Source organism: Balaenoptera borealis (genome assembly GCF_965194805.1).
Source record: "Balaenoptera borealis genome assembly, chromosome: 1".
NCBI lineage: Eukaryota > Metazoa > Chordata > Mammalia > Artiodactyla > Balaenopteridae > Balaenoptera > Balaenoptera borealis.
The window spans coordinates 111,646,444-111,661,968 of NC_138860.1; the positions used below are offsets into that span (position 1 = coordinate 111,646,444).

General features: G+C 44.3%; 1 protein-coding gene across 1 annotated transcript in view; it reads left to right on the forward strand.

Moving 5' to 3' along the window:
- Positions 1-8,646: 8,646 nt before the first annotated feature.
- The window catches only part of ABCA4 (ATP binding cassette subfamily A member 4), a 126,498-nt gene continuing 119,619 nt past the window's right edge, over positions 8,647-15,525 (forward strand). The window contains exon 1 of the mRNA XM_082386887.1: positions 8,647-8,727. Within this exon, the coding sequence (XP_082243013.1) occupies positions 8,662-8,727 (66 nt within the window). The 5' untranslated portion in view covers positions 8,647-8,661. The remainder of the gene's footprint in view (positions 8,728-15,525) is intronic.

A 15,525-nucleotide genomic window follows, 5' to 3' on the forward strand; every position in this document is an offset into this window, starting at 1 on the left:
CCAGGGACAGCAGACCTTTCAAAGGGCCCTGCCCTCCAGAGCAGAAGTAACTGTAACTGGGAAAAGAATCTCCAGAAAACACTTTTGTTGGTGCCGGTTATTTGTTTAAACTCTCAAGCTGAATTGATAACAAGTCTCTACCTATGATTTGCCAATTAATTAGGCGAATATAATAGCAAGTATGTGGGGGGAGGGAGATTTTCAATGAATAATTTGATTCCTAAGATTTCTACACACTGTAGATAAATAACTCTCCCATTATAAATGGCTAAACATATACTTTGCTTAACAAAAGCTCAAAGGGGGACAAAGGAAAGATGAGAACTAAATTTGCACGTCTGTTACCCATTTGTAATTCTCAAGGTATTTTCACATCATCTCATTTAATCCCCTAATATTTTTCCTTTGCCACATTTAAGATAGGAACCACTAGGGTGAGCTCCCTCTGCTCCCAGCCTCCGCTCCCTAAGTGAATCTGCACCTGCACCTTGCTGGCCTCCTTCCCACAGTATTCGTGGGATGCAAGGTGTCCCTGCCCCTGCCCACGGCTAATTCCACCTCCTCCCCTTCCCTGGGGCCCCATTAATCATCCCCACTAACTTTAGCATCTTCCTTTCAACGGGCTCTTTCCCACATATTAACATGGTCAAATCTCTCCTGTCTTCAGGGAAAGAAGACCTGCCTAACCCGATGTCCCTCTGTGCTGTCTGCATCTCACTCTTCAGTCGTCTGCTGTCTGGTTTCTGCCTCCCATAAGACTGTTCTGTCAGAGGTCAGTCATCAAATCCAGCTGACAGCTTTCAGTCTTCATCCTACTCAACGTTTCTTGAGCCATTTGGGGCTTCGGACCAATTCTTCCTCCTTGAAACCTCCTCTTTCCATGGCTTCCAGGGCACCCCTCTTTCCAGACCTTTTCCCATCATCTCTAGCTCATCCTGCTCATGTACCTTCACTGGGTTCTCTTCCTTCACCTGCTTTTTAAGAAACTATTATTATTGAAATATAACACACATACTGAGGAGTGTACAAATCCTAAGTTTACAGGCTGATAATTTTCACAAGCTGAACACGCCAAAGTAACTAGCGCCCAGATCAAAAGACAGACTGTTTCCAGTGCCCCCAGAAATGGCCCTTGTACCCCCTTCCAGCCACCATGCCCACAAAGAGTAGCTTGAAAATCAAGCATGAGTTTTGCCTGTGCTTGACCTTTATGTATTGATAAATGTGAACTATGAATGCTTTGTATCTGGCTTCTTTTGCTTAGCATGTGTGTATGGGAGAATTATCCATGATTTGCTAGATGTAGTTTGTTCCTGCTCATTGCTGTATGAGCTTTGACTGAGAGAATACACCACAATTCATTTATCCATTCTTCTGTGACGGGTGTTTGGTGAATTTCCGAGGTTTTGCTATTAGAAGGCATGGTGTGATAAAACGCTTATGTACCTGCTTTTTTAAATGATGAATTCCCTAGATTTCCATCCTAGACCTCTCCCTCTACATAGTCCCCCAGTGAGAATCTGGAATATTTACAGAGTAGATGGGCAAAGATGGCTTAGACATGAAAGCAGTGTCCCCTCTCACTAAATAAGAAAGAAGCTGTTAGAAATGTTTCACGTAAATTTTTTTCAATTGCTATTTTCAAAATCTAAAATTCAATAGCTGCGCATTAGCCCAACAAAAACCTGAAGTCCAAAATTCTTACAGGAAGGATTAAATTAGTACCAGGTAATGTGCAAGATTCTCATAGGAGAGATTAATTTAGTAAAATATTTGTTTTTCAGCAGATGGGGCCAATGATTCCATAATACTACTGAAAGCTCACGTTCTGTTAGTTTGATCATTAGTTTCTACTCCATGAAAATTAGTGATGGGGCCCGCACCTCTTTTATGACACCGTGTAAATGTTCTAGCAAGGCAAAGTAGAAAATGAGCATGCCAATCTTGCTGCGGTGATCAACCAAGTCAAAGCAACATATGATAGCCCCAAGCAACAAGGCTCATTAATAAGACCACATCAAGCAAGAGTCAAGATTGATTAACAGATAAAATTGAGCTGTAGATACTTTAGGTAAAAGCAGAGTTCTGGGATTACACTTGCATCAAGTCTGTAAAGGAATTTTTAATGTATTTTGCTACTGCTTTACTTGATAATTCAGAAATTATTTTTATTTTGGTACAACCATTCTCAGGAAAAAATGTCAATTTAAATGCAGTAATATAATTAGCAATCCATATTAAAAGGTACTACTTTTTTTTTAATAGCATGATGGTAAGTTTTTTTATTTATTTATTTATTTAGTTTACTTGGTTGCATGGGGTCTAGCTTTTGGCACGTGGGTTCCTTAGTTGCGGCTCCAGGCCTCCTTAGTTGCGGCAGGCGGGCTCCTTAGTTGCAGCTCACCAGCTCCTTAGTTGTGGCATGCATGTGGGATCTAGTTCCCCAACCAAGGATCGAACCTGGGCCCCCTGCATTGGGAGTGCAGAGTCTTGTCCATTGCGCCACCAGGGAAGTCCCAAAAGATATTAATTTTATACTGTCCTGAGGAGGTAGAAAAAAAGCATTGCCAAAAGTCACATGATTTCATTATTTTTCTCCTCCAAAGATATTTTTAAATACAAGACATGTAGAGATTATTTTTTGAAGAAAAATAATTATCTCTTCTACTCTGTGCCAAATGGTTTGGAAATATTCACCATTTCTCTCTGATGATAAACTATGTGCTATTGCTTCTACTTTTAAAAACAAAGAAAAAATGTGTTTACAGTTTCCCTTTGAGGCTCTTTAGAAAGAATTCTTGAGCACTTAGTGAACGGTAAATAAATGTTAAACAAAAAGCTGGTTCAAAATTGGAAACAAATAGCAATGTCCCACTTGATTCATTGGCCACCAAAGTACAGTATTTAAAGAATCAGTTGATATAATTTTCAGTTTTGATAAACTACGAAAGAACTTCAGTCCCAGCTAACAATGCACAATGGCTGGTGTGTTTTGAACCCGTCACACATCTTCCCACTTGTTATGCCTTCACACTGATTAGCATTTTTTTTAATAACCCATTAACTCATTAATTAATTAATTTATTTATTTTTGGCTGTGTTGGGTCTTCGTTTCTGTGCGAGGGCTTTCTCTAGTTTTGGCAAGCGGGGGCCACTCTTCATCGCGGTGCGCGGGCCTGTCACTATCATGGCCTCTCTTGTTGCGGAGCACAGGCTCCAGATGCGCAGGCTCAGTAGTTGTGGCTCACGGGCCTAGTTGCTCCACGACATGTGGGATATTCCCAGACCAGGGCTCGAACCCGTGTCCCCTGCATTAGCAGGCAGATTCTCAACCACTGCGCCACCAGGGAAGCCCTAGCATGTTTTTAAAAATTGTCAACCTTTTCCTAATGGATACAGGAATTGACGACATTGAATATTTTGAAATTCTTCTGCTTTCTTAAAAGATCCTTATGGCAGTATAGCTCTTCTTTAAACTTTGCTGCAACTCTATTGGGTTTTCTGCTATATTAATATTGCAATCATGTACCTACCCAGGAAATTTATTCAGATACATTCTATAGGCTGAAAATAAATTTTTTTGCCCTATGTCAGTTGTCCAGGTCATATCCTCGCCTGGATTAAGATAACTCACAATAGTCAGGAGTCTTTTGGTTGCCAGTGATAGAAGCCAAACTTGAGCTAAGTTAGGCAAAAGTGGATTTTATTGGAAGGATTGGGGTGTCTCACAGCTAAATTGCCTGAAAGAAAAGCAGGGGAGCAGCTGTGTCCCAGGGACAGCTGGAAACAGGGACACAGCTGCAGCTGGGACTCATGCTCTCTGCCTTGGCCTCTCCTGTGCATTCCCTTCATTCCCTCTTAGATTTCTCTAAGCGGTGGATCAGATTTCTCTCAGCGGTGGGGTACACAGCCTTGGGTCCACTGCCCGTCCTATGGCACTTTTGTGCAAATTAGAAGGCGGAGGCAGCTTCACAGTTGCATAGTTTGGTGAGCAGAGGCATCTTTGTGAATTGAAAAAAAAACACTCCTTTTTCTTGGATGCACCTCTATACCAAGGCCCAAGGTTTGGTCAGCAAAAGTAAGTGAGATTTCAGCCACTCCACTCTTCTCCTGCACAAACTACAAACTGAACCTAGTAACCCAGCATGGCCTCTGATTTCTCCAGCAGCTTCTGTACTTCTGTAATGCCGAACTCAAGCTTCTCTCAGGTCCACAATAAAATATTCTGTGACTAGGCTCTGATTGGCCCAGCTAAGGTCAGGAAACCACACATGACTAGTCAACTATGGCCAGGGACCCGCAGCATTTACTAGTCTACTGTAGACCCTTCCCTTGGCGTTGGGGCCACCCCCAGAAGAGAACAAATTCTTTGTGAGTTAGGCAGCCAATCTGTTGGCAGCTCCTACCCAGGTTTCGATATTTTTTTCGGAGAAAATTACATAAACTGATACTCACTTATTTCACTATTATCAAATATTATTGAGTACGCTGAGGCAATATTTATGTTTTTCATTATGATCGAAGGAGTTTGAGGATTTAACTGCCAATGATTTAGTTTTAAATTTGGTAGGAATGAACTCAAAGTTAGAAATCAAGATATTTTCCCTTTATCTTACATTGTGATGTCTCAAAACTGTCTTTATGCTTATGACATAGATTCGCAATGCTTCCCACCCTACCTATAATCACCGTTTTCAAAGAAATATATTTTCAGTGATGTGTTCAGGGAACATTTTACTTTCTTCAGCTTGTTTGAAATGAACTATGGCTATTTGTTGGTATTAGTTCATTATCAAATTTATCTCCACTCCCAAAATTACAGTGATTCTAACCATTTAACTTATATATTTTTCAGAGTATTTTTTCCAAATAGAAACTTTTTAAAATTATAAATTATTTTTCTCTGCTGCTGAATTTTTGCAGAATAATTGGTACAAATAACAGAATGTCTCTCTTTTTTTCTTTTGGCCATGCCACGCAGCTTGTGGGAAGGGGTTGAACCCCGGCCATGGCAGTGAAAGCACCGAGTCCTAACCACTGGACCGCCAGGAACTCCCAGAATGTCTCTTTCTTGATAACACTGCATTTCAACCTTCAGAAATAGGAGCGAGGAAGTCTTTAAAACTTCATCAATTGTCTTAAATTTTTGTACTTCTGAAGGTAAATATGGGTTGATATGTTAACTTCACAATTCCCAAACCATGCACAATTCCCAATCCACATGGAGGGTCCTAGCCTGAAACCACTGCATTCCTTACATTTATGTCACTTCTAGATTTACCCCAATCAATTAGTGTTATTTGTGATAATTATAAGAATAAAATACGAAGTTTTTAGCACCATTCTTGACTAGGCATATTCTCAGAGGTATCTGAGAAAACTAAGAACACAGCCTTTTATTTTGACATAATTTTTAAAAAACTGTAGTTACCTGGGGGGAGCGGTGGTGGTGAGGGTGGGGTGGAGATCACACCTAAGTGTAGTTATAATATTTAAAGAGCCTCAGCATCACCAGTCATTAGGAAAATGCAAGTCGAAACCGTAAGATACCATTTCATACCTGCTAGGATGGCTATTATAAAACAAAACAAAACAAAACAGAAAATAACAAGTGTTGGTGAGGATATGGAGAAATTGGAACCCTTGTGCACTACAGATGGAATGTAAAATGATTCAGCTGTTACGGAAAACAGTCGTTCTTACGAAAATTAAATATATATTTACCATTTGATCCAGCAATTCCACTTCTGGGTACTTACCCCCCCAAAAAAATTGAAAGCAGAGACTTGAACAGATATTTGTGCACCTATGTTCATAGCAATATTATTCACAATAGCCAAAATATGGAAACAGTGCAGATAACTAGGGATCAATGAATGGGTAAGCAAAATGTGGTATATATAGACAATGAATATTATTTAGCCTTGAAAAGGGAAGGAATTCTAACATATGCTACAACATGGATGAACCTTGAAGATTACACTAAATGAAATAAGCCAGACACAAAAAGAACATCATATTTGATTTATGTGGGTACCTACAGTAGTCAGATTCATAGACACAGAAAGTAGAATGGTGCTTGGCAGGAGGAGGAGGGAATAGGGTTATTGTTTAATGGGTATAGAATTTCAGTTTGGTAAGATGAAAAATTTCTGGAAATGGATAGTAGTAATGGTTGTACGACAGTGTAAATGTACTTGGCACTACTGAACTATACACTTAAAAATGGTTAAAACGGTAAATTTTATGTCGTGTATATTTTGCCACGATAAAAAGAGGGTCTACATCAAAAAAGCATTTGTGCAGGCAAGAACATCAGTTAGGTAGGAATAATGCCATTGGAGTATCATCAGTTGAATTGAACAAAGTGCTCATAGTTTAACTTTTTCTATTGTAACTCAAAGAAAAATAGAATATTTTTATACTATGACAGGACACAATTTACAAAGCTGATGTCTGATGACCACCACTTTTTTTCTTCCCTTTGGGACTTTGGAAGGAGGCATATTTCTTCACCAGCTGTAGCTCCCCAGAGCAATCCCACATACTCTCCAACTTTATCCTCCCTGGGAATCTACTTAATCACTCCCAGGGCTTAATCTTCTGCTTATATGCTGATGATTCCCAAATCTATGTTTCCATCCCAGAACTGCCTGCTGAATATCTCCACTTAGATGTCGTCATAGGGACCTCAAAATCAATATATCAAATCCAAGCCCATCTTCTCTCCCGCTTCTTCCTAATCCCCTGGCCCCTTCTCTGGCATTTTCCTCTCAGTTATGGGCACCACCACCTCACTATCCAGCGAGCCAAGCCCTAAACCCCAGTCATTCTAACTGACTTCTCCCTCCTCTTCATCACCCACTTCCAATAAGCCACCAGCCTGCTGTGTCTCCAGTCCCTTCCCTCTTACTGCCTTTGCTCAGGCCTCTGCTCCCCACCCCACCCCCACTCCACTGCCAGAGTGAATTTACCACTCTTGGCAGCCACTGGATTAAAATCTGCAATAGCCTCCTGCATGATAGAATCCATATTCTGTAGCATGCAACAGTGTCTTAGCGATTCTGCCCAGAGCCCGCTCCTGTTTGGGTGTGCCCTGCACCTGTGGGCCACTCAGAGATCACTTCATAGGTGCTCAGGAAATCTTAGTTGAGTCAATAATAATCATCAATTCATCAGTCTGGTCCCTGGCTCCCTTTCTAGCCTAGTCTTTCAGCACTCCTCCATCCATACCCTCCACTCCAGCCTGCTTTACTTCTTGGTGTTTCCCTGGGCAGGATAAGCTATTCCTGCCTCCCTATCTTTGCAGGGGGGTTAAATGACTTGTTTAGGAACCCAACGTTGTCATGTGTCACCCTGAGCAACGTATTTAACCCCACTAGACTTCAGGTTCCTTGCCTGTAAAACAGAGTAAATGCCTACCTCACAAAATTGTAGTAAGGATATAATGAGATAACATATTCAAAAGTGGTCTGTAAACCATAAAAATGCTATAAAATGTTATTTTGTAATTCATCAAAGCCTAGCTTTAATGCCACCACTTCCAAGAAGCCTTTTTGATATCCTAAGCAGAAACCATCCTCCTCCTCTTGGAAGCCATACATAGCCCGTATGCTCTCATGGATTCCATCACACTCCTTAACTTATCCAAGTTCATGTCTCATGTGTACAACCAGATCACAAACTCCATGAAGTCAGCATCCATTCCTACTCCATGACTCTCCCTCCACCCTATCAAGGTCTCAAGGGTCTAGAGTCTTTCAAAGAGAATCAACTTCTAAGATTTGAAGAGGTGGAGACTAAAAGTTCCTAGTGGTGAAGTAGCAGGAAGTCTTCTGTTTGTGATGCCCCTTGGGATCACGGATCCACCTCCAAATGACAAGTCCATCCACTGTGAGCTGGAATGACAGTAGCTGACCCACCCGCTGCCAGTCCTCAAGCCTGGACTGCGTCAGACATGGCTGGTCAGTCACAGGCCCTGTTCTGCTGAGCGTGGAGGGTTCCAGCAACTTTTCCAACACAGCTCCAGGTAGCCATGACTAGTTGATCAATTTCAGCCCAAGAGAGAAAAATCCTTTACCATCCACTAAGCTCAGAGATGCCTGCAAATAGCTGGCCTAAAGTCACTACAGAGCAAGATAAAGGGTTAAAAAAAGGGAGGGATGACTTCAGATCTGGCATGTGGGCTAGTTGGGCTTTAAAGTAGATGTCAATCCCTGGGTGCTGGCTCAGGGCAGGCTATTTCAGAGGACATGGCCCGCACTATATTTATGCACAGAGATTTTGTCCCAAACTGAAAGGTCGAAGATTCCCAAAGCATCCCCTTCAGGAACCCCAGAAACCCCTTTGATGGGGGAGGGAGCCTGAGGGTTTTGGTTTCCCACGAAATGGCCCCACCTCAGTTCACTTAGTGCTCAGCCACTCCTGTCTTCCTAAAAAGGTGCCAACGGAGTGTCAGCCTGTTTTCCTCCACAAAGGGATTACGTGTAATTAAAAGGGATTATGCTCTGAAGGAAGAAACTAGCCTTTAATCAGCCAGAGAAGGACACAGCAGCCTGAGCTGGAGGTGCTCTGGGCGCCATGTATGCCTGTTGCTGCCTGTGAGCCCCAGCCGTAGACAGAGGGCTAGGAGTGGTCTCCCGGTCTTCCGTGGTCAACAGCATGGGCTTTGCCAGACAGATCAAGCTTCTGCTCTGGAAGAACTGGACCTTGCGGAAAAGGCAAAAGGTAACAGGTGCAGCTTGTGGTCTCAAACTGAGGAGGTGTGGAGCAAATAGACAGTGGAGAGAGTGGGTGGGGTGGGAGTGGGTAAAGTGAGTAGCCAATGGGCTGGTTGCCATTTATCACTGAAGCATCAGGTAACTGTCTGGCTCCTCTGTGAGCCTCTCTGACAAGTGTCCTTCACAGGAAGATGTGCTTCTCTGTCCTGAGGTAGCTGCCTTCCACCTACAGCCCAGCACAGCCATATGATAAAGTTTGCTTTTGCCTGCCCTGAGCAGGAACCCACTGCCTGCCCATCCCTCCCCTGCCCCTGGTTTTTAAACCTGCTCCTCTGTCCACATGCCCTTGTGCAGCCATCCTGTGCGGCAGGAAGAGCCCTAAGTCCTGAAGATCAGGTGCAAAGGAAAACCATGCTCTCTAAGAGCTTTCCAATCCAATGATACTGTGTTTCATTGGTTCTACAAAGCACACTGGTTTTTCACATTTCTGAAATTGGACTGCAGCTCACAATCAAGTGACACGTTCTTTTCTTAGTGTGCAAAAAATAACAGTGCATCTAGCAATTGATGGTGTCTTAGATTCAATGAGATATCTTATCAACAACCACAGACGTTTACTGAGACTCCAGTGAGCACACATGGGACTGGGCTGGACCAGGGACTTAAAAGACACAGATCCTACTCACTTCGAGTCTGGCTGTGAGAACCCAAAATATGTTTTGAGACCAAGAACAAGAAAAAGGAACATAGGCCAAATATCCCCTGAGAACAGGCAAGAGCCACAGGAGATCAGAGGATCCCAGGGGTGTACATGTAAATCTGACTGGCCTTTTAAAATTTTTTCTAAGAAAGGGTAAAGAGTGAATATATAACTATAAAGAAATAATGCACATTGCTATGGCCTCAGGGGCATGGCAATGCCAGATGACTAAACGAGCCGAGAGAAGATGAAGGGGGGAGGATTGAGGGGTGGGCAGGGTTGAGATTAGAGGGAGCCAGGCAAGGCAAGAGAGCTTGGAAGGAGACAGGGAGGAAGACGGGCTGTAGGGAAGAAGAGGACAGATCTGTTCCAAGCCTCGATTCAGCGTGGGTTTGTGTGGGCAGGACAGGGTTTGTGTGGGCGTTGGAAAGAAGGTTAGAGAGGGAAGGGGGCCAACAGGTGGAACATCTGAAGACCTATGATGAGTGTCTCAGTCAGGGTCCAGTCGGAGGGACTCTAATACAAGGAGGTGTTAGCTAGTACAAAGCTGGTAACTGAGGATGTAACAGAACTCCAGGGTGACATGGAGGTAGCAATTGCAGGATGCAGCTACCACCCCTGGAGCTGAGAGAACCAAAGGGAGAAAGCGGAATACAGAGGAGAAGAACACAGAGGAGATGTTAGCAGAGGTGGACCTCAGACCTGTGAGTAAGCGATGCAATGAGGCTGCTGCTGGGGTCTCTGAGCCCAGTCTTAGGCCCAGACCCAGGAGGCCCTCACAGTCTCTGCTTCCTTTTGCTGGTGTTGGTAGGTGGCCCCTGTTCAGGGACTCTGTCTTCTCCAGTGTGCTTCCTAGGGGAGCACATTGCCAGCCCCTCTGCAGCGAGACGGGGCCTTTCAGGCTGAGGACCTTGACTGCAGGAATCTCCCAGGAAGCACCTAGTTGGGGCTGACATTTGTATGATGACATCATGATGGCCTGGAAATTGAGGTCTCTGTCTGGTGTGCCTCCAGCTAGCTTCCCCTCTGCCCCCACGTTCTGGAAATTTCCAGGATGTCTGGGTATGATGGAGATATCCCCACAGCCCCTAAAAGCTCTGATAGGGATCTGTGGCTCCTTCTGTAAACTTTTGAAGCTGTAAACTTTCTGGAAGCTTCTGCCTTCACAAAATGGTGACTCTAAGAAAGAAAAATACAACACACGCAGCCCATAACTCAGCTCCTAGGTTTTTAATTCCTCAAACTTTCATGGTTTTTGATGTTTACTCTTGTGAGCAGAGCAGGAGCAAAAACCAGATACCAAATTTCCCCATTCCTCCTCTTTATCACTAAGAGCATAAATGAAAGTCTTCAGATCTCTGCTTTCCTCCCTCCCTTTTTTTCTTCCTCTGTTGACATTATTAAGTATTACTAAGTGCCTGGCACTGCACTAAGTATCACCTCATTTAACCCTCACCTCAGTTCCGTGAGAGAGCTACCACTATTATCCGCCATGGGTACAGATGAGGTCGTTGAGGCTTCAGATGTTAGTGACTGGTGGGGCTGGATCCAGGACTCCAGGACAGGCAGACATGTCAGTTACCCCACACTGCCCCCATGTATAAAGCCCCGTCTAATAAGCTGGTCAGGAAGACCACAAAGATAGGGTGACTGTATAATTTATCATCCAATCCAGGGTAGTTTTAAAAGTGAAAGGAGGCACTATTAATAATTAATAATAGTAATAATTAATAATTGCACCAGCACAGTAAGTGTAAACTGATACTGGACCTAGCAAACTGCGCTGTATGGTCACCCTCTACGTCCTATATAGCCAGGTGAGTTAGACAGCCCCTGCCCTCATGGAATTCAGAGCCAGGTGGAAGCAGGTGTCTGTGCACAATTACTGAGCTGAAAACCATGTGCAACTGTGGAGTAGAAGGAAGCATGGGGTGGGGGATGAGGATGAGCTCTGGGAGCTCAGAAGAGAGATTGGGGTTGGCAGGAATAAGAGAAGGCTCCACAAGGAGTTCATTCCCCAGAGCATGCGTTTCCAGTGATAAGACCTCTCCCACTGGTGGGGACAAATACATGTGCGCCCACATTTTCGATGGGTCAAGCACTGTGTTGGGATGGTTTATAAAGACCATTAGATGTGTCTCTTGCCCCTTAGAGCCCACAGTCTAGGGCCCCTTAGTGTCATCTCCCTGGTCCCAGCTTCCGTATCAGGGCAGGATACTTGGGGAAGCCTAAGGATTCATGAGAGTACGGGGCTTATCATTTCTTGGACCCCAGACCTGGACATCTGGTACCGCTGTGACCTTTGACTTGGGGCCCAGAATTAGGTGAGGAAAACCTGGCAGGTGTGGAGAAGCTGGGCAGCCAGCTCCAAGCCTTCCCAGGTCCTGGGTCATATTCATCCAGATTAAGAACCCTGTTTGGGCTCTCGGTGCAGAAGGGAGAATCCTGCAGCTCATTTCAAAACTTGGCCACCCGCTTTCAAATTGAAAACAGAGTAGGAGGGAAGAAAACCTAACTGGCCAAGATTTAAAACAACAAGCACGACTCTGCCCTTCCATGTGACCCCTCCTCCCCTAAGAAGGTTGAGTGGTAAAGAGAGGGGGAGGGGAGAGGAAAAAAAAAAGGGAACAAGGAAATACCAGTTTGGAAAAAAAAATTTCCACCGGCCCCTTCTGAGCTTCGGCTGGGCTTAATTAAAGTTACAGACATGTTTAAAGAGAAGGGGTGTGGGGAGTCAGAGCTGCTCTGAAAACATGTTTTTAATTACACTGTGGAATTTCTCCCTAGGGTATGCCTGTGCACAGTTGAGCATCAAGGACAAAGATGCCGCTCTGGGGTCGGGGTGCTGAGTCCACAATTCTGGGGGAGGGAGAAGAGGTTGTTGTGAGGACTTGCCGGGCTAGAAGGGCTAGAAAAGAATTGCCGGTGGTCTTTGTGCAGGGAGTGAAGTGTGAAATGCAGCCCTTCCAAAACAAATGCTTGCAGAGTTGGAGCAGTAACACCGACTTCTCAAAAAATGCTTTTCAAAGATTACCAACCACTACCTGTGCCAGTGGTTCTCAGGCCCGGCTGCACGTTGGAACTACCTGAGAAGTGTTAAAAAACAAACAGAAGACACCGAGCTGATGTCCCACGGCCAGGCATCCTGGTGTAATTGATGTGGGGCATGGCCCAAACTCCCCACAGGATTCCTGCCTGCAGCTGCGTGAGAACCGCAGACCTAGGTCAACGAAGGTGGTCACTGGAGAGGCAGGGACTATAGGCAGAAAACAGCAGCCCTAACTCAGCGATATGGTGAAGAGGAGCTCCTGCAAATCTGTACTAGTCCTAGCACTAGGCAGAGGATGAAGGAGGAAAGGAAGATTCTGATCTGGCCTCCTCCTGCTGGGTGGACTTCCAAAGACCAGATACTTCAAAAACACAAGAGTGAGTGAGTGAGTGGGTGAGTAGATGAGAGAGGGTGTGATTCACATGGCAAAGAGGGATGAGATGCACTAGCTTAAGTTTGGGAATTTTATCCATGGGACAGTTAAGACAGGCTAGCTGACCCTCCCATGGTCCAAGGTCCTCTAACATATGGAGTAGGGGACAGTGTGTGGTTAGTTTTCTCAGGAAGCCCCGTGTTTCCAAACTGACAACTGAGCAGTTCTGACTCCAGAAAGGGAGAAAAGGAGGACAGCATGAATGTGAGTGGAGGGCAGACCTAGGAGTTGCAGATAATTTTAATTATAACTCCTTGCTCTTCAGACTTTATAATGTGCTGTCACCTACAATGTCCCTGTGACCCTTGGGAGAAGTGAGGGTCAATAATAAATGGCTTACGTTGATAGAATGTTACCATGTGCCAGACTCTGCTTTAGGTGTTTTACACAGTGGACTCATTTCATCCTTACAGCTGCTCTGAGAGGTAGGTCCTGATATCACCCCCATTTTACAGAAGAGACCCTGAGGCATGGAGAGGTAGAATGGGTTACCCAAGGTTGTACAGCTAATAGTGAAGTTGGCTAAGAACCCCTGGTATTGACACACTCTTAACCCTCAGTATAAGCTGTAGGACAAAACCCATTTCACAGATGAGAAAACTGAGACTTGGGGATTAAGCAAGCCCCAAAGTGACTCCTAATCTAGATCTTTCCATTCCCAAATCAACATCAGTGTCTCATACACCAGACAATTCCCAGATAGACATTGCTCTATGGAAGGTGGCTGACTTACTAGGTAGGAAGCCAGTTTTGCAAGTAGTTGTCTTAAGGAAGAGTCAAATGTGTAGAATCTGGACTGGTTGTCTCATTTCCTTGGTGAGGACACCACGAATAAGTTTTGGTTTCATTGCTTGCATGTATCACTCACATTGCTATCTTGTGGAACTTGCTCCCCGACCTTGCCCACTGACAGGGTGACCTGGGATGGAAGGCGTGAAGCCAGCATACATGTCCCTGGGGGAAGCAGTTTGTTAAGTCTGCAAACGGTTGTTTACCTAAGCCTCTAGTCACCTCCAGCTTTCCAGAGAAGCCTCCTAGACCAGTCTTGACAGAGACTCACTCATTCCACCAATATTTACTGGGCACTTATTATAAGCTTGGCCCTGTGTTGGGTGTAGTGACAAGAATAGATGTGGTCCCCGTCCTCAGGAAGCTTATAGCTAGTGAGGGGTCCACCTTCATGAAGGAGTAATGACTCTGAAGTACGATGAGTGATAAAACAGGGGAAGTGCGCTGCTGTGGGAACAGCTGTGCTGGCTAGTACCCAGCAAAGATGGATGAAGCTGTTAACAGTGAGATAGGGTCACCGGGGACAGTCTTTACCCTTCCTCCCTTGATTTGCATGACCTGGGGGGACTGCCAACATTTCTATGGCTATCAAGTATGCTTGGGGTCAGTCCTCTTAACACGGGATGGGACTTGTCCAATACTGGTGTTTTGCCATTTTGGGGGAGAATATGTGCCTTAAGGAAAAATCTTCTTTCTTCTTCCCATAATGTTTGTGTGAGTTTTTCCTCTAAAACATCCTCCCTAGACATATTTTGGATAAAACATTTTGTAAAAAGTTACAACTGCATAATCACCACCTACCCTGAACATGTTTTGCTTTTTCTTCAATGTATTATCTTTTTTCCGTCTTCGACTTATGATTTGTCATAATTCAGTTGCCAGCAGACCTCACCAACAGAAAAGGAACAAAGATTTATTGAGCACCTGCTATGGTGTCCACTACTTTGCTGAGAGTTTAAGTACATTTCTTTGGAAGGAACAGCAAAGGGTTAAATTTAAAACCATGCGAATAGCCCCTAGCAGATCTATATATACTTACATTTCTGTTCTTAGCCATCTGCCTTAATTCTCCTTTAAATCTTATGAGTTTCCTTCCTAAGGTCTCTGGAATGGGGGTTGAGTAGAAGAACTATTACATTCCCCAATACATACCCCCCCACCCTCCCCCCAGTAATCCCACACGTCCAACCATACCCTCATGTGCAATGCCTCAGGGTGTGGGCTGTAGCAACCAACTTGTTCTCCTTCCTTTGGAGCCAAGAGTCCTTAAACTCTAAATTGAACCTAAATTTAAATACCTACTTTCAATTGTATGTTGGTACCAGCAACCTCTTCCAGTGTTATAAAATCCCATGGCGGTATAAGTTTAAGCAACAAGAAATTGTTGAAGGAAAACGTTGGTATACCCAGATTTCTGGGTTTGACTTTGCTATGGATCACAGTATTTCACAGAGGCATTTGCACCTTCATTCATTCATTCATTCATTCAGTGACCACATATGCAAAGTCTAGCAGCACTAGAAGAAGACAGGGCCGGTGTGTGTGTGGGAGTGGGGGAATGTGGAAGAGCACTGAGCCGGGACACAGGAGGCTGGATTTTGGTTCCAATGCTGTCACTGCTGATGAGACACTGCACGGGTCACCTGCCCTCCGTGGGCCTCTGTTTCCTCATCTGCAGAAGGAGAGGTTACAAGGAGACCTTTACTACCTGCAGTATCAGCATTACCTGTGAGCTTGTTAGACATGTGAGATCTGATGGGGTCTTACAGAATCAGAATTTGCATTCACATGCACAGCAACGTCCAAAAACATCGAAGCGCATATCTTGATGACT